General features: G+C 44.9%; 1 protein-coding gene across 5 annotated transcripts in view; it reads left to right on the forward strand.

Annotated features, from left to right (window-relative positions):
• ITGB4 (integrin subunit beta 4) overlaps nt 1–16,784 on the forward strand; it is a 330,473-nt gene extending 313,689 nt beyond the window's left edge. For all 5 annotated transcript variants that reach the window (XM_069200167.1, XM_069200166.1, XM_069200168.1 and 2 more), the window contains one exon: nt 10,566–16,784. In XM_069200167.1, the coding sequence (XP_069056268.1) occupies nt 10,566–10,693 (128 nt within the window). In that variant the 3' untranslated portion in view covers nt 10,694–16,784. The remainder of the gene's footprint in view (nt 1–10,565) is intronic.
• The last annotated feature ends 2,428 nt before the right edge of the window (nt 16,785–19,212 follow it).

A 19,212-nucleotide genomic window follows, 5' to 3' on the forward strand; every position in this document is an offset into this window, starting at 1 on the left:
CAAGTCTCAAACAGCAGGTGCAGTCCTTCTTCTGTTCTTCCGTGGGTCCAGAAAGTGTTCTGAGGAGGGTGGCTTAGGGTGCCTAAGCTTGGTACCTGCGATTGGGTGGGGTGATTCCTTGTTCCTCTCTGACCAGTGGGATAAAAGGTCTCTTGGGCAACCTTACACACTTTTGCAGCAGTTCCTGACTGCCCTACTCCAAACAAGCCCACAGTACTTCTCACTCCCAAACTCCAATATTGGGAAACCCTTCTCCACATCTACAGAGCCCCTCTGTTCATGCAGCGGTGTGGCCAAGGTAATTAGCAGCTCTCCCCTTCAGTGGTCACCCAAAATCAGTTTTTGGTGTTGCTCTCCTCCCACTGGGTTTGGCACCAACCTGACTAGGAGGACAAAGCCTGGTCCCCTCCACATTTCACCTGACATTCACTTATGACCTGACAGTTAATTAAGTATCGGGCCCACCCCAGCTGGTCTTTCTGCCATGGGAAGAAAAACACCCTCCCTGCAACCAGGCTATTGTTCCTGCTGTGGGGGCAGTTTTAACAACTCATTAAGATCAAGGTATTTCAGGACAGCTGCTAGAGAGTTAATGTAAATTAGCCTGTAGGAGCTTCAGGCAGGAAAAAGGTAACTTTCTAAAAGTAACTTTTCCTAAATAGTTATTAACATTCTAACTTCATCATTGAATTGGGATTTCAACAAATATTAAAGAGTTGTTTAGTTATTTTTCTAGTTGGTTTCACACTTGTGTTAGCAGGACAATTTTTTTAATCTGTACTCTCGCTTTGTAATAGGACAGCCACGTCTTTCCCCAGTGTTAATAGCTTTGGGGGGCTTGTCTTGTATTGGAATATAAAATGGTATGTGTCAATACTTTCAACAAATAAACCTGCCTTGTTGAATCCTAATGCATGTAGAACAATTAATGAAGAATAGGACATAATGGATGCTTTCACCCCTGGCCATAAGAGGGGCAAAAAAATTAAAACAAAAGCCTTTTTGTAGTCGTGTGGGACTCCCAGGCGGCCTAGTGGAGCCCTCTGCGTGGTCCAGTGAGACCATGGGGGTTTCTGACCAGATGGCCACTTGTGTGGGTGTTGACCGCCCATGTCGAGGTTGGGCGCAAGGCCTGGCTAACACACTGTGGAACCGCTGAAGGCCATGCGTAGTGTTGGCCACTCGCTGGGGCCTGAGTGCAGGAACCCCTTACCATGTATGGCTGAGGGCTTGAAAGGATTGGCAACAAATGTATCAAAATAATATATTACTTTAAATTAAAGAAACATAGAAATTCAATGAAAGAAACAAAAGTTGTAGTGGAGTTATACAGATCGGGTGGTCATTGTTGTGGTAGCTTCAGAAATGTTGATTGGCGCTCTGCTGTTTATGTGTGGAGTTTGTGTACTGCAGGTGGAGGCGGAAATACAAATATATAGCTGACCCAACCTCTCCTACTAAACCATATCCTCGGGGCATAGCTTTTGGGGTTTGGGGTGTTACTCCCTCCTAATAAATGTATTCACTACTAAGTAGTTGGGTACAGATGCTTTTAGTCTGTTATGGTGAGGTAACTATCAGATTTCACCTAGGACTGTTACGTGCACACACAGAGAAAAACATATACACACACACTCTTTCTCCTCCCTGTTCTGAAATTCTTAAAACTGTTAATTATTTTACAACATATAGTCTTTTAAGTAACCCTAACAATCCTCACTGCTATACCTTCCTACTGCCCCTTAAGCCCCCCCCCCTGTTCTGCTTCTCAAATAATGTATTTTAACATGATATACCAGTGTAAATGTTGGGAGTTTTAAGCTTACATACCTCTAATGTGACTGGCAAAGCTAGGCCCCTGCATATACTATGATCTTCTCCAAAATTCACTGGCAGTCACAATAAATTAACTTCTGATTGATACATCTACCTGCAGAATCCTCACCTTTTTAATATTGCAGGTGCAAGACTGGATCTGGAAACTTTTCTCCAGTAGCTCCCCCATGCCGGCAGGGGGATGCCAGTTCTAAGTCGGCTCTGCACGCGGCCCTGTTTGACATCACTGTAGCTATAAAGTGCCCCGGTCATCCCTTTTTTCACAACATCAATGCATTCCGAATCAACTCTCCTCAAAGTAAAAGGGAATCGTTCATTCGAACGACTTGTCATTCTGATTATTTTTTTAGGTGCAATTCTCATTGAAATGTTGCAACCGAAACTATCCAGGATTCAACCCATGCAGAAACTGTAAAAGGCAAATATCAGTTACTGACCCTCACAAATCCTGTCTCTGGTCCCTGAGTTCACACCATGATGTTGACCCATGTGAATCCTGTTAGAAGATGGATCCCAAGGCTCTGAAAGAAAGGAGAGCCAAAATGTTTATGGCAAGAGCTCAGGAAGAGAATGAAGTTATAAGAAGTTGCATTTGAGATCACCATCTCCTCTGCACTCAAAATCATCCCTGAAATAACATAAAACGAAGAGATGGCATGGATTGAAACGAAGATCTTCAAAAAGCAGGTCACCTTCCTCAAGACCGGCGACCCCACCTCATCCAGAGTCAGATGTCAAACACCTTCTGCAAGATAAAGACATCAGTCCCATCTCCAACTGACCCAGCGGTGCTGAAGGAACTGACACCAGCTTTGGATCCAATTCCACATTTGGTGCTATCTACAAGGCCCCAATTAGGAACCCAGTACCCCGAATTTCCAGCTCCAGGGATGTATCTTTCAAACTTCCTGAAATCCATGTTTAATATATTTAATAGAGATATGGTCCCCACTGGCACACCGCTTGGCCCCATTGTTCCTTTGGCCTATAACATAGAAGGGATGCCAACGCTGTTTCAGTTGACTCCGTTAACTCCATTTTAACCTTTGCCACAAGTATCTTGGGCAAATCCTCTACCGGCTCCTGCATCCACTGGATCGGCGCCAAGAATGACATCCCCTCCTCTTTTGGTGCCCAGTTCGACACCTTCAGCCCTTGAACTTAACATCTCACTGGCACCGCATCCAATCCCACTGGTGCCAAAATCAATGCCATCAGTGATGCAGTCAGCACCATTGGTGCCACAGGACACTTCACTGGCTCAGCAGCCTCTAATGCCATCAGTTACTATGATGTCTCCTCCATTTCAACATTTCTCACTGCCTGCCTCGAAACATTGTTGAGATATGCTGCCTATGAGACCTCATAGGTCAAGAAGAGAAGCAAAGACTTCTTGAAGAGGAAAGATTTGAAATGAGGTACTTTGATCCTCAAGATGATCCAGATGATGGGGATAAGGATGAGTATGACCAACTATCCTTAGACCCCACTTACGAGGGTCTGAAAGATGCAGCCAGCTTAGATACAACTCCAGAATGGGAGCTTCAACCTCCCTCAGGTATTGATCCTCCAGTAGTCTCCCCCTACCATTCTGTAGTAAGGAAAGCTGATGAGATGCTGATCTTAAATCTGCCTACAGCCGAACTAAAACCTAATATTTTAATGGAAGCCTTTCATTTCTGTACTCATTCATCTGGGCCTCTTCTACCATACAACAAGGCACTCACTTAGCTTATACTGGCAATTTGGACTCGCCTAGACCAGGCCCAAGTAATGCCATTTGCTCTGGACTGGTTGAGAAGGGTGTAGTATGTAGACATTATTCACATTTCCCTGTGCCCTCCGCTCCATCTCCCTTACAGGGTAGATCTCCTGTCACAGTCACAGGGGCAGGTTCTACACCCCAGCTTCCAGAGCCTCCACCTACATGCCTGGAGATTGAGCAGGGCAATCTGCTTTCTGTCTATCTCCTAAGGTGTTGGACATCATTCTGTCCTCTAGATGCCTGTCCACCAAATCTGTGTACTCTAGTAGATGGTCTGGATTTGTAAAATGGTGTGCAGATAAATCCATAGATATCATTTACCTGATATTTTCTCTTTTGCCCTCCGCTTACTCCATTAGGGCTGTTCAGCTGAAACAATTAAAGGTTACTTGTCTGCCTTAATTGCTTTCCTACACTTACCAGATCAACCATCATTGTTTAAATCCCCAATTGTTTTATGGTTCCTAAAGGGTCTTACAAATAGAAACCCTCCTTGTCCTTCTATTATGCCTCAATTCTTACTTGCCAAATGTGTCTTCCCTGTGAACCCCTTCACAACAGTCTCTTAAGATTGTTGTCCTTTAAAACATTTTTCTGATTGCCATCACATCAGCAAGGCATGTCAGTGAACTACAAGCACTGAGTGTAAAACCATTTACTTCCTTCTTTCCAGACAAACTGATATTACGGACCAGGGCTGCCTTCCTCCCTAAAGTGGTTACTCCTTTTCACTTACGTCAATCCATCACACTTTCCACCTTCTATCCTCCTCCTCCTCATCCTACAAAGTAAGAAGAAAGACTACATAGACTTGACCTCAAAAGAACGGCCAGCTTCTATATTGAGAGAACCAGAGAATGAAGTCTCAATGATGAGCTCTCCATGGGATACATAGGAAAAATGTAATGAAAAGAAGTTCACAAAGGAACATTCTCAAGATGGATCATCCTGTGTATCAAAATCAGCTTTGCTGTGGCACAAAGGGAGCATCCTGAAGCCGTTTGTGCACATTCTACTAGAGCTAAATCCTTTCCTTCTTCCCTAGTTAGAGGTGTTCCTATAACAGATATATACAGAGCAGCAACTTGGGCCTCCCTTCACTCATTTGCAGAATACTACTCTTTGGATTTGGAAGTGAGAAGAGATTGTCACTTTGCTTGCTCAGTTCCACAGGACTTCTTGGTTTAGTCAGCCTTGCTCCCACCTCCAAGTGTGGTACTGCTTGGGGATTCTTTTCAAAAGGTCAGGAAAATGCAGGTAGATGTATCCATCAGAACAAGTGACTTACCTTCAGTAATGCTTTTTATGGTGGATAGTCTACCTGCAGATTCGTCACCGACCCACCTTCCTTCCTGTAGAATGATTTTCTATATCAAGACTCCTTTTCATTTCTACTTATAGCTATTCAAAACAACATATTTTATACATAGTTATTTATTAAAATATCAACATACAGGTAGTAATAATACAGTAATATTGGGAACTGCACCTAACTTAGTATAGTTTGTTAGCCCCGGAGGTGCGATAAAAACGGATGGTAACTGACATCAGCATGCTAACAGGGAGAGCTTTATGGCCCTAGTGGCATCATGTTGGGCCCCTTACATAGCTGACTTAGCACCGGCACCCCCTCACCCCCTGCTGGCGTGGGAGAGCTACTGGAGAAAAGTTTCTGGATCCAGTCCTGCACTTAGGATATTCAAACAGTGAGGAATCTGCAGGTAGACTTTGCATCTGCTAGAAAAAGCATTACCAAAGGTAAGTGACCTGTTCTTTAAGAACATCATTCTGAAAACCCTGTAATGTTGCTGTAAGGAAATGCCTCCTTGGCTTGGTTACCCCCAAACGTTTTGCCTTTGCTAATGCTAAGTTATGATTTGAAAGTGTGCTGGGACCCTGCTAACCAGGCCCCAGTACCAGTGTTCTTTCCCTAAACTGTACCTTTGTCTCCACAATTGACACAACCCTGGCACTCAGGTAAGCCCCGTGTAACTGGTACCCCTGGTACCAAGGGCCCTGATGCCAGGGAACGTCTCTAAGGGCTGCAACATGTCTTATGCCACCCTACGGACCCCTCACTCAGCACATGCACACTGCCTCACAGCTTGTGTGTGCTAGTGGGGAGAAAATGACTAAGTTGACATGGCACTCCCCTCAGAGTGTCATGCCAACCTCACACTGCCTGTGGCATAGGTAAGTCACCCCTCTAGCAGGCCTTACAGCCCTAAGGCAGGGTGCCCTATACCACAGGTGAGGGCATAGGTGCATGAGCACTATGCCCCTACAGTGCCTAAGCAAAACCTTAGACATTGTAAGTGCAGGGTAGCCATAAGAGTATATGGTCTGGGAGTTTGTCAAACACGAACTCCACAGTTCCATAAAGGCTACACCGAAAACTGGGAAGTTTGGTATCAAACTTCTCAGCACAATGAATGCACACTGATGCCAGTGTGCAATTTATTGTAAAATACACCCAGAGGGCATCTTAGAGATTCCCCCTTAATACCTACCCGACTTCTAGTGTAGGCTGACCAGTTCCTGCCAGCCTGCCACACACCAGACATGTTGCTGGCCACATGGGGAGAGTGCCTTTGTCACTCTGTGGCCAGGAACAAAGCCTGTACTGGGTGGAGGTGCTTCTCACCTCCCCCTGCAGGAACTGTAACACATGGCGGTAAGCCTCAAAGGCTCACCCCTTTTGTTACAGCGCCCCAGGGCATCCCAGCTAATGGAGATTTCCGCCCCTCCGGCCACTGCCCCCACTTTTGGCGGCAAGGCTGGAGGAGATAATGAAAAAAACAAGGAGGAGTCACCCACCAGTCAGGACAGCCCTTAACGTGTCCTGAGCTGAGGTGACCCCTGCCTTGAGAAATCCTCCATCTTGAGTTTGGAGGATTCCCCCAATAGGATTAGGGATGTGCACGCCTCCCCACAGGGAGGAGGCACAAAGAGGGTGTAGCCACCCTCAAGGACAGGAGCCATTGGCTACTGCCCTCCCAGACCTAAACACACCCCTAAATTCAGTATTTAGGGGCTCCCCAGATCCCAGGAAATCAGATTCCTGCAACCTGAATAAAGATGAAGGACTGCTGACCTACAAGACTGCAGAGAAGGAGGAAGACGACAACTGATTTGGTCCCAGCCCTACCGGCCTGTCTCCAACTTCAAAAACCTGCTCCAGCGACGCATCCGACAGGGACCAGCGACCTCTGAAGCCTCAGAGGACTGCCCTGGACTACAGGAGCAAGAAACTCCTGTGAACAGCGGCCCTGTTCAAAACCAGCTACTTCTTTGTAACAAAGAAGCAACTTCCAAGGACTTCACGTTTCCCGCCGGAAGCGTGGGACTCTACACTCTGCACTCGACGCGCCCGGCTCGACCTGCAGAAAACCAACACTCAGGGAGGACTCCCCGGCGACTGCAAGCCCGTGAGTAACCAGAGACGACCCCCCCCCTGAGCCCCAACAGCGACGTCTGCAGAGAGAATCCATAGGCTCCCCATGACCACGACTGCCTGTAACAACAGGGAGTGCAGAATTATTAGGCAAGTAGTATTTTTGAGGATTAATTTTATTATTGAACAACAACCATGTTCTCAATGAACCCAAAAAACTCATTAATATCAAAGCTGAATATTTTTGGAAGTAGTTTTTAGTTTGTTTTTAGTTTTAGCTATGTTAGGGGGATATCTGTGTGTGCAGGTGACTATCACTGTGCATAATTATTAGGCAACTTAACAAAAAAAAATATATACCCATTTCAATTATTTATTATTACCAGTGAAACCAATATAACATCTCAACATTCACAAATATACATTTCTGACATTCAAAAACAAAACAAAAACAAATCAGTGACCAATATAGCCACCTTTCTTTGCAAGGACACTCAAAAGCCTGCCATCCATGGATTCTGTCAGTGTTTTGATCTGTTCACCATCAACATTGTGTGCAGCAGCAACCACAGCCTCCCAGACACTGTTCAGAGAGGTGTACTGTTTTCCCTCCTTGTAAATCTCACATTTGATGATGGACCACAGGTTCTCAATGGGGTTCAGATCAGGTGAACAAGGAGGCCATGTCATTAGATTTCCTTCTTTTATACCCTTTCTTGCCAGCCACGCTGTGGAGTACTTGGACGCGTGTGATGGAGCATTGTCCTGCATGAAAATCATGTTTTTCTTGAAGGATGCAGACTTCTTCCTGTACCACTGCTTGAAGAAGGTGTCTTCCAGGAACTGGCAGTAGGACTGGGAGTTGAGCTTGACTCCATCCTCAACCCAAAAAGGCCCCACAAGCTCATCTTTGATGATACCAGCCCAAACCAGTACTCCACCTCCACCTTGCTGGCGTCTGAGTCGGACTGGAGCTCTCTGCCCTTTACCAATCCAGCCACGGGCCCATCCATCTGGCCCATCAAGACTCACTCTCATTTCATCAGTCCATAAAACCTTAGAAAAATCAGTCTTGAGATATTTCTTGGCCCAGTCTTGACGTTTCAGCTTGTGTGTCTTGTTCAGTGGTGGTCGTCTTTCAGCCTTTCTTACCTTGGCCATGTCTCTGAGTATTGCACACCTTGTGCTTTTGGGCACTCCAGTGATGTTGCAGCTCTGAAATATGGCCAAACTGGTGGCAAGAGGCATCGTGGCAGCTGCACGCTTGACTTTTCTCAGTTCATGGGCAGTTATTTTGCGCCTTGGTTTTTCCACACGCTTCTTGCGACCCTGTTGACTATTTTGAATGAAACGCTTGATTGTTCGATGATCACGCTTCAGAAGCTTTGCAATTTTAAGAGTGCTGCATCCCTCTGCAAGATATCTCACTATTTTTGACTTTTCTGAGCCTGTCAAGTCCTTCTTTTGACCCATTTTGCCAAAGGAAAGGAAGTTGCCTAATAATTATGCACACCTGATATAGGGTGTTGATGTCATTAGACCACACCCCTTCTCATTACAGAGATGCACATCACCTAATATGCTTAATTGGTAGTAGGCTTTCGAGCCTATACAGCTTGGAGTAAGACAACATGCATAAAGAGGATGATGTGGTCAAAATACTCATTTGCCTAATAATTCTGCACTCCCTGAAGGGACCCAACGTCTGGAACCAACACTGCACCCGCAGCCCCCAGGACCTGAAGGAACCGAACTTTAACGCAGGAGTGACCCACAGGCGACCCTCTGCCTTGCCCAGATGGTGGCTGTCCTGAGAAGCCCCGCCTGTGCCTGCCTGCACCGCTAGAGTGACCCCCCCAGGTCCCTCCATTGTTTCCTACCTGAAACCCGACGCCTGCTTTGCACACTGCACCCGGCGGCCCCTGTGCCGCTGAGGGTGTGTTTTGTGTGCCTACTTGTGTTCCCCCCAATGCTCTACAAAACTCCCCTGGTCTGCCCCCCGAGGACGCAAGTACTTACCTGCTGGCAGACTGGAACCGGAGCACCCCTGTTCCCCAGAGGCGCCTATGTGTTTTGGGCACCTCTTTGACCTCTGCACCTGACCGGCCCTGAACTGCTGGTGTGGTAACTTTGGGGTTGCCTTGAATCCCCAACGGTGGCCTGCCTATGCCCCAGGACTGAGACTTGTAAGTGTTTTACTTACCTCCTAATCTAACCTTTACTTACCTCCCGCAGGAACTGTTGATTTTTTGCACTGTGTCCACTTTGAAAATAGCTTATTGCCATTTTTTACAAAGACTGTACACGATATTGTTTTCATTCAAAGTTCCTAAAGTATCTAAGTGAAGTACCTTACATTTAAAGTGTTTGATGTAAATCTTGAACCTTTTGTTCTTAAAATAAACCAAGAAAATATATTTTTCAATATAAAAACCTATTGGCCTTGAGTAAGTCTTTGAGTGTGTGTTCCTCATTTATTGCCTGTGTGTGTACAACAAGTGCTTAACACTACCCTCTGATAAGCCTCCTGCTCGACCACACTACCACAAAATAGAGCATTAGAATTATCTAGTTTTGCCACTATCTTACCTCTAAGGGGAACCCTTGGACTCTGTGCACACTATTTCTTACTTTGAAATAGTATATACAGAGCCAACTTCCTACAGTTTCTTATTATTCTAATGATGGGTGGGGGGGCTCTCGCTCTTCTCTAACTGATTGTCTCACAAATTCAAAAGATACAGTGAAACAATGAAAAAATATGTTACCACCATTTGGGAGTGCCGACCTTAAGCTTCTCCTGAAGGAGAAAAAAATAGAATTTATATCCCTATTTCTAAAGAGTTCCTGTGGCTCTCACATCTTTGAAAACCTTACTTCTACTGTGACATCTAGTTCATCATTGGCAAACCATAAAAACATAGTATACCCATATGCGCAGGCATGCTGTAATGGGTTGTGGAGTGTTTTATGTACAAATGCTTATGAGTAATATGTGCATGTGGTTTACACACTGATAGTATAACTTCACGGTCGGACTGGGGCAAAAAATAGGCCTTGGCACCAAAATAACATGGGACCAAATTTGCAAATCAGGCCAGTCTTGAACTTGTAAAGACACGCTGTATGGGTATTTTGCAGAGTATGGGACTCTACCTGCATTTGTGTTTGCTGCAGGAAATGCCTGTGATAATATCAGGGAAATCAAAATTAAAAATCGGCCAAACTGGCAATAAAACAGGCCCATAAACTGCTGGAAAAAAACAGAGGGGAGTGGCCGTGGGCCCTCTGCAGGGTACAGTGACAATGCTCCTTCTCCACTGGGAGTATGGACTTGAGCTCCTCGGAGGAGGTACGTGTCCATGTTGGGTTGCTTGGCTGAGTGATCTGCAGGGTTTTCATGGGTCTTCCTCAGTTAGAGACTTTAGAAGGTGGGGAGAAATGTGACTGAGATGTGAGTATACAAGATCCACAAGCAATTTTTTTTGCCTAGTCTTATACTTAAGAGACAGCGGGGCTTGGAGTTGCACAGGTGAACCCCTTTTGCTAACCTTTTTTGTCCCTTTACAGATGGCATGACAGTAACCACTCAGCGGATGGAGAGCGGCGGTACCGTCACCAAGCAGATGGTGACTCGAACCATGGTGTCAAGTGGAACAGTCACCAAGCAGACGGACCACCAGTTCTTCCAGGCCTAGCATGGTGGGGGCCTTGCAGACAGTTCAATGCAGAGTTGCGAGAATAGAGGCCCGCACATGGTGCTTCCAAAGACTCTGAACGTGCAGAACAATTCCCAACCCTGACTCTGGCCTCTAAAATCTGCAGTTTTCAATGGTCTTGTCTCATGTCAATATGGGACCCTGAGATTCTTTACAGGCGATGTCAATTGTGGCTTTAATTGTAGGTCAATCAGATTTAAGAGGTGGCTTGCGTGCAGGTCAGTCAGGTTCAGCATGTGTCTAGCCATTAAAGACATCACTTCCTGTGTGATGTCCTTGTTGACATCATGCGTATCTTTCAAATGAACTCTGCCTCTATGACAAGTCAGTGAGCGCCAATGAGACTCGGACTATGTAGGGTTATGTATCATGTTTCAATACTAGGGGCCAATCAGACGCCAGCCTGTGTGATGTAATTTGTGACGCCACTAGGAACGGTCACGCAGATCTGTTCGGGTAATCATGTCAGTAACAGGCAATGAAAATCAGCCTGTATGAGATAACATGGCACATAACCTCAGTAAGAGCTAATTAAGGTTAGCATGCACAATAGATTATTGACACGCCGTGCAGGCATCGAGACTGTTCTGGGGATTTAAGAAAAGATGTTGAATTTATATTTGTACATATTGATTTCCATTTTTTACGAATATATGAGGGGCTGTATAAGATGGAGTAGGGGGCGCGTGTAGCAGAGACTGCTGATCTGGCTTTCCTTTTTGTAACTACAGATTTTTTTTACAAGTGCGCATTTGCTTTTTAAAAGCGCCGCAGTGCAAGCAGCCCGTCGGCATGCAGAGGTTTATGAAGGCCCCACCATTTCACAGTTTTGCATCGTTGTAGATCACTGAGTTAATACAGTTAGCACTCTTTTGCTGCATGCACAATCAGAAATGGACTAAACTAATTTGGCTCTAAACACTGACAAGAATCTGATGGATGGAATGCATGAATAGATCATAACTACTGGCTTTGCTCATAGTAGGATTCCATTCCATCGTTTTTGTTCCCTGTGCCACTATAGAGCACGACCAAACTTAAATCATATTACCTGGCATCTACATAGCATGCAGCTACGAGAAGTGAGCTATGTTTGAGGATTTTGTTTAATAAAGGCTTTGATGCCCTTAGGTACGGCCGCTTTGCATAGTGTAAGTGAGGGAGTATGAGGAGAGTGTCTTGAAAGCCTAGGTAAAGGAAAAGCCATCTTACCATGTTCATACAAGATTTCACTATGATCTCTGTTCGAGGTTCCAGTGTTAGGGCTTACTTTAAGGGGGTTTCTAGGCTCATCAGCTGGGGTGCCGCATGTACTATATCTGTTAACCAGGGTAGGATATCCTTTGCAGGCAGTTAGTTTCCACATCTGAGGATTTCGGTTTTGTCCAGTTTGAGTCCAGCCACTAAGCAGTTTGCAAGCATTGATTGTTTGGCTTTATTGACGCTTTGGTACCTGTAGATGATCTGAGTGTCATCTGCAGAGTTGAAACAAGTAAGAGTGAAAGAGTGTATTAGTCCTGGCAGAGGGCTATGGTGGTGACGCAAAAGGAATTTGGACGTGGTTGAGACCCGAAGAATGCTAATGTCTAGATGGTCTGTGGCAGAGGTGTATAGACATCGGGATGTGACATGGTCTTGGTTTGCCAGGACGAAGGATATCTAATTAATGTCTTTGCAGTGAATACCCATATTCTGGAGTCTTGTCAGTAGCAATGGATGAGTGTTCGGGAGGTGTGAGCAAGTGTCTAGAGTGGCTGTTTTCGTTTCTGCAGTTTGCTGGTTGCATGTGTTGGTTGTTTGGCCATATCTTGGGGTTCACAAAAGTGCTACGTTTATTTGGCTTTTCAAGAGAATTATAAGAACCTCACAGAGACGTTGTAAATGGTTTCATGTGAGCAGGCCACAAATTAATCCTGAAAAGCCCCTTCCCAGGACAGGAGGCAAAGAAAATGCACTCAAGAGCTCTGCTGGTAGCTTTGATGGAGGATTGCTCTTACCACTTTTGACGTTTTTATTTTCCATGGGATAATTCTGTAAAATGCTTTTGATAGCCATTCATTGATTTTGGAAAAGTTGCTTTTGCGCTGATCAGATTGCCTTTCAACCTGTCCGGATTCTGTCCTTTCTTTACAAAGTCGTGTGTCCTGGGAGTAAAGAGCCACAGAGTTCTGGGGAATGTTGGTACTGTGATTTTAAAAGGAACGACGAGCTGGTGCCATCATGTCTAGAGAAAGGCTTGAAAGTAGTCGTGTTGGTTGTGGTGTTATCCCACCCAGGGTGTTTCCTGCTGAGTAAGTCGAATGAATTGAGAGAGTGGCAGTGCGTTTAGAGCCCAAAGATTAATGTTTTGTTGTTGATGCATCTGGTTTCTCAAGCCAGGAGTCGTTCTAAAATGTGAGGCTGGGGTGACAGAGTGAGAGTAGAAACATTCTCAAGGAGTTATTACCTAAGAGGTCGTCTGAGGGAGCAAAAGGCCATCAGTAAGACATAGGTTGAGCTAAATTAGGAGGGATGCCCATCCTGCTGTCAAAAAGTTACGTAAGTGCAAGGACTTAAGAAACTTCATATTTGATTGGTATTTCTTCAGCTCTTTTATTTGGGAAGTTTCTCTTCATGATTGTTCATGCAGGACTGGCACTGCACCATATGCTAGTCATGTTTCATGTATGCATAGCCAACGTAGATTGTTTTCAATGAGTGGGTCATGTAAATCATTCTTGGCCGCATCCTCGAAATAGACAGCTCAGCCCAAACTGCTAGGTCATGTCCCATCTGGACATCAACATAAGCAAACTCAAATGGTGCCCATCTTTGTTGGGCCTCATCGGTGAGGTGTACCCGGGGGCCCTGTGGCATGGTGAAATTCAAGCTCAACACATGGGCACACCTGTGTCACTCCAACACAGTCTGGCACATACTGCATAATGCAGTGTTTGTGCCAAACCTTGGTGCCACCTAACCTTGTACGATATGTGCTTCTTATGTAATGTGGAATATAGCAACCCCTTCACTTTGAGGCAAATTTAGTTTGTCCTATTCCTCATCACTTAAGGAGCAAGCAGATTCTTGGTCCATTTCGTCCATCTTCCTCAGTCCCGAACTCAATATGAATTTTAGCAAAATGTTGGCTCTGTTCCACAATGTGCATGCAGTACAAATGGTGCGAACTGGGGGGGGGGGGGGGCACATTTATCATACTTTCAAGCAGCGCAACGAGCAAACCACCTTGCTGCGTAAAAGGAAAGGCATGCTCAGTATTTTACATCATACAGTACATTCCTATCCTTTCCTTGCACTGGTGCACTTTTGGCTGCCTAGCACCAAAGCAGAAACCCTTGCACTATGATGCCAGGGTGCCTGCATTATAAGCAGGACCGTATTGTACAGGAAGGGATAACTTCCTGCACAAAAACAGTCCTGAGAGGCAATCTCCCCTTTCTTTGTGTGCTGCGAAATGCAACACACATAGAAAGAGGACAAAACAAGCCGAAATCTTGTTACGCCTCCCCTGGGGAGGTATACCATTTTGACGCATTCCCAGGCCTACCACTAATGGTAAATCTGGGAATGGGCCAAATCCAATGAGTGGATTCGTGGGGGACGCCCACGCTTCACCCATGGAACGCCTTCTTAGAGCAGAGTACACAAGGCAGCAATTTGCGCTGCCTTGCGTTACTCCAGATCTATCAAGCCATGCAAGGTTACGCAAGGTGGCCTTGCGTGGTCGGATAAATCTTACTTTAGTGTTGCATTCCTTTGCGCTCCCTTGCGTAGCACAAATGTGACAGAACACTATGATAAATATGGGCCAAAATTTGGTAACATTTATTGCATTTGTGCAGTCTTTAAGTAATAAATGTTGCCTCATAAAGAACAAATGAATTGGAACAATGCTGGCAGGAGTAGTTTGTCGGCCAAGGGCACTCACCAACATAGAGACACTTTAAACATTCCTTCTTACAGAGTGTGTCATTATGAGCCTGTGGACGCAGTGCGAAACTGCAATGTGCCAACCTCTTCATAAATACAGCCCACTGAATTCTCTTAGATAGTCCATGACAGTTCTACAACATTTGAGGAATATGTGTATCTGGGAGTCATTCTGCACACATACAGAGTATGCAGAAGGAAGAGAATTTATTTGGGGGGTGGCTCATTTTGTCAGAACAACACCTACGGCCATTTCTACACCAAGACGCCATAAGCGGTTGCCTTTGGCAGTGCTTGCTGGTGGGGGCCACAGGCACCAATAAGAAGTTATCCGGCAGTGTTTTGCAGCAGGCTACTAATGGGGAAAAGACGATGCAAAAACATTATCATGTGAGGGCACTACAGTACACCAAAATGGCCCCGTAAGAAGGCACCACTGTAAAATAGCAATAAATGTGGAGTGGTTTCTAGGAAAATTGTGAGATCTCGTAATTTGTCAGTGCCTTCTAGGTGACCAAGACTGTGATCTAGCCAGTCACGCCTGCCCTTTACTAGCACTAGCCTGGTAAGAAACATCTCTCTTTCCAGGACAGTGTGCCGACTACCCAAAGATGTATCAATGGAGTATCAGCCTGAGCAATGATCCAGGAGCCTAAAGAAAACCTCCCCCCCCCAAAAAAAAATGGCGCGTGTCAGATCACATCACTTCTCGCCGACGCTACACAGAACAGAAGTGAAGCTATTTTTTAATAAAAGATTGTAAATATAGTGCAGAAGATGTTTTTATAACAGGTTATCGACATTACATTTAGTAAAATAGAGGTGTTTTTGTAAGTAGTGAACCTGTATTAGTCGTCTAGCAGTGCCATTGACTGCTGTCTGACCCCGGGGAGAGGGCATTTTAGCTGCAGCTGCACCAATGACCACAATTTTTACTTTTGTTAAAAAAAAAGAAATAGTCTAAAAAAAAATCCTAAAGGGACTTCCAATACGTGCAATAATCCACTTCTAGAGAGTCCGACCAGAGCCTATAGCACATTTCGTGCACAGTGTTGGCCTTTGGTCAAAACACAGCTATGGTGGGTGGCATCATCCTTCCAAATATACCTCGGTATGGATGTCACTTCCGGAGAATTTTTTTTATAACGGGACAAACTAAAGGGGCTAGACAAAGTTTTAAATGTCACACTCAAGTTTACTGCAAAACCCCCAAACGTCACATTTCATCCAGTTAGCGAACGGTGGTGACTTTCCCAACTTTATCCAACTTCCTTTCTACACACATAAAAGGTGTTTGAGAGAATTATTCCAGCAAAGTTCTCTCTGTTATGTTTTTCTCCCACAGACCTCCTTTTACCTAGGTTTTCCCTCTTGTGGAAGTTCACAACGTTCGTGAAGCCGATTAAGATTGTGAAGCTTTTAAAAAAAGAACTTGATGAGGTGCCATGGAAAATACTGAGTATCACAGGGAGAGAGGAACGGGTCATCGACTACAGACGTCATTGCCAACAATGCTTAGTATGCTAAAACACACACAGTTATAAACAAACACAAATTCGCCCCAGAGCAGTCTGGCTTTTGCAGAAACAAAAATAATAACTTTCACAATATGAGTACTATGATTACCTGTTTGTTAATGGTTAAGTGACGTGAGACTAACATGTCCCATGAGAATTCACTAAGTAGCCTTCCGCGTATTTTGTTGAATTGTAGTTAGTGGTATAGTAATCCATGATTGTTGTGAACTAGTTAGGGGTGCCAGTGGCTCATGATTTACTGGAACTGTTAGCCACGGGGTCTTGCGCTGTAAATGCTCTATCACTGTCACTGTCATGGGACTTGGGGCCATATGTACCAACACATTTTCCCATAGACACAAAATGGGTAAAACCCTTTGCTACATCTGGCCCCTGGTGTGGTAGCCACTTCCTGCCAGAGGACCTCCTCGGACCGTCTACTACTGTTTTAACGTGAGAGCAACGAACTTCCCGTCTCCAATAATCCCGCCCTTTCACAAAGATGGCAAAAGACACAATATATTTGTTAAAGTGCACTCAGCCACTTGTAGCCTTTCTGTACATGTTGTTAGTCCAAGTCTACTGCCGTGTATTGCACTTAATAAAGATCTACTTTATATGGAGTAATCACTGGTGTCTTTTTCTTCTACGGGTCCTTCATTGGGGTTACTGTGAAGTTTTCTGCACGACTTCCGGCCCCCAGGTCTGGAGGCCTGAATCCGCAACGCCCTCCGTCACATTAACTGCGAAGCTCCCCACCTTCTGCAATCACAACTAGATGTGGCGCCAAGATGCCCGGGAGATGCTCTAAGCCCATTACAAGCTAGAAACCACTCAGCAGGAAAAAGGGCAAACTAGCTCTGCGTGGCCATGTCCTACTTCTGTCTCTGCAACCAATACAATGACAGGCTTTTTAAACGTGTGTCGTGCATTCAATGTAATACCGAGGTAAGTAAAGTACAAGAGCAGCTCGTGAACAACAGAAAGTGGCCCAGGATCACAGAGAGGCTGCTCTCAGTGTCATACTTTGCACTACTCTGGGAGCAGGTTCAGCCTTTACCAGTGCTTTAAATGGGCTGGTACTGTCCGGTACTGAGTATCAGCACTTTTTTATTTTGAGAGGGAGAGTGCCGGCACATCTCAAGATAAACGTAATACTTTTAATTGGAGAGTACCTGCACTTCTCAGAAACAAGCAGGTAACCTTCACTTTAATTTTTCCATTTCAAGCACTGGCCTGTACTTCACAAATTAGTCACTAACCTTCGCTGTGGAGGGCGGTGTGCACAATGAGAGGCCAACACCAAGCTCATTAGGGTTAAAGGTGCGAGGACTCACATGTGCGTCACTGCACAAAGTTGTGAGTACTGGGAAAAAGGCCTCCATGCAGGGGCGTAGCTTCAGGGTTATTACACCCCCTAATAATAGTATTTTCTGATAAATAGTTGGGTACAGGTGCTTTCAGTCGGGTATTGTGAAATAGTCCGATTTCAGTAGGAATTTTTATATACAACCCACACACAATCTGAAAGTCCTCAAAAATATTGGTTACTATACAGAATATTATGTTTTCTCTCTTACTACTCCTGCCAAACATTTAAACATTATACGTTGACACAATAGTCAGAAAATCTGAATCTCCCCCCCCCCCTACTAATATAGATGGGCAACAGTACAGCCATGTTTTACATTTAGAAGCAAGGCTGCACCAACTCTCCCCAGCTCTCTGCACTATTTCTACAGATTTTAAACTGACCATCTCACAACAGCATTCACCTGTTAGCAAATCATTTGCCAAGAGTGGACAACGATTTTGCGCCCCTCCTCAGCAGGACACATCAGCAAGTCAGTGAGTGGGAAGTCCACCCACAAGTCCTGCATAGGTACTTCCAACAGTGGGAGCCTCCAACAACAGACCTGTTCACTGCTCACAAATATGCAAAATGCCAAATTAGGCACCCACAGTCCACGGGCAACACACTGTGGATGAACTGGTCAGGGATATTGCTTATGCTTTTCCGGCTCTACCTCTTATCCCTATATGTAATGAGGAAACGGACGCAAGTGTCCATAATTCTCATCATAGTAGTGTGCGACTGTCCTGGTATTTAATGCTCCTGTAGATGTCAGTCATTCCTCATGAGAAGCTCCTGCACACACCAGACCTCAATCAGCAAAGGAAAATGTACCTTACTCTGTAACCATTTTTTTGTAGCATGTAGTGCTATAGATTCACATGCTCTGGATATTTAATTCCAAACATATCTTGTAATACTGAAAAGGGGATAAAACCATAATTGTCTAAAAGCTAACACCCCAAATCACCCGGTCTATCCATCTGTTGAAACTATTAGTAATTTCTTCTGAGAGGTTTGGGTTATTCCCTAGTGGAATGCAGCCAGGATCACTTTTGCTTAAGACTATTACAGACTTAAACATATTTTTCTTGAAATATTTTTGCATATGGGATTCTGAGGCAAATCCACACGGCCCATGGCCCTCTAGAATGCTGGACACTGTTACTAGGAAAAAGAGACATTGATGGACAGCCGTTCTTAACCTTTCGACTACTGATGACCTCACTGAATCACTACTAGAAAACGGGGACCACCAAGCAATTGGTATGATTTGAAACGTAATACAATAATACACAAAATATGCACAAACAAGTACACACCAAACATACTCAAATTATGAGATATTATTTTTCACGACCGGAAAAACGATACCAGCTGGGTGGATTGCATCTGGCCCTTACTGCTTTCTGTTTCTTGCACCTGATAGCCTGCCTTGCACTTATTCCAGGGCTTCACTATGAAGCGCAGGCACAACCTTCACAACATGGCGCTGCTGCTTATGCTCTCATGTAACTCTAAAAGCAGTCTAGTGCTTGCACTAAATCCATAGACTACCTTACCACATCTGTAGTGACAATATGATTAGTGCATAATTCAGTATGAAACATGAACGTAGCAGAAAGACATACACTCGCATAACTGTGAATGGGGCACCATCCGTGACGTGAAAGCTACAAACACTTTGCACAATTATG

This window comes from Pleurodeles waltl, chromosome 7, assembly GCF_031143425.1.
Source record: "Pleurodeles waltl isolate 20211129_DDA chromosome 7, aPleWal1.hap1.20221129, whole genome shotgun sequence".
Classification (NCBI taxonomy): Eukaryota; Metazoa; Chordata; class Amphibia; order Caudata; family Salamandridae; genus Pleurodeles; species Pleurodeles waltl.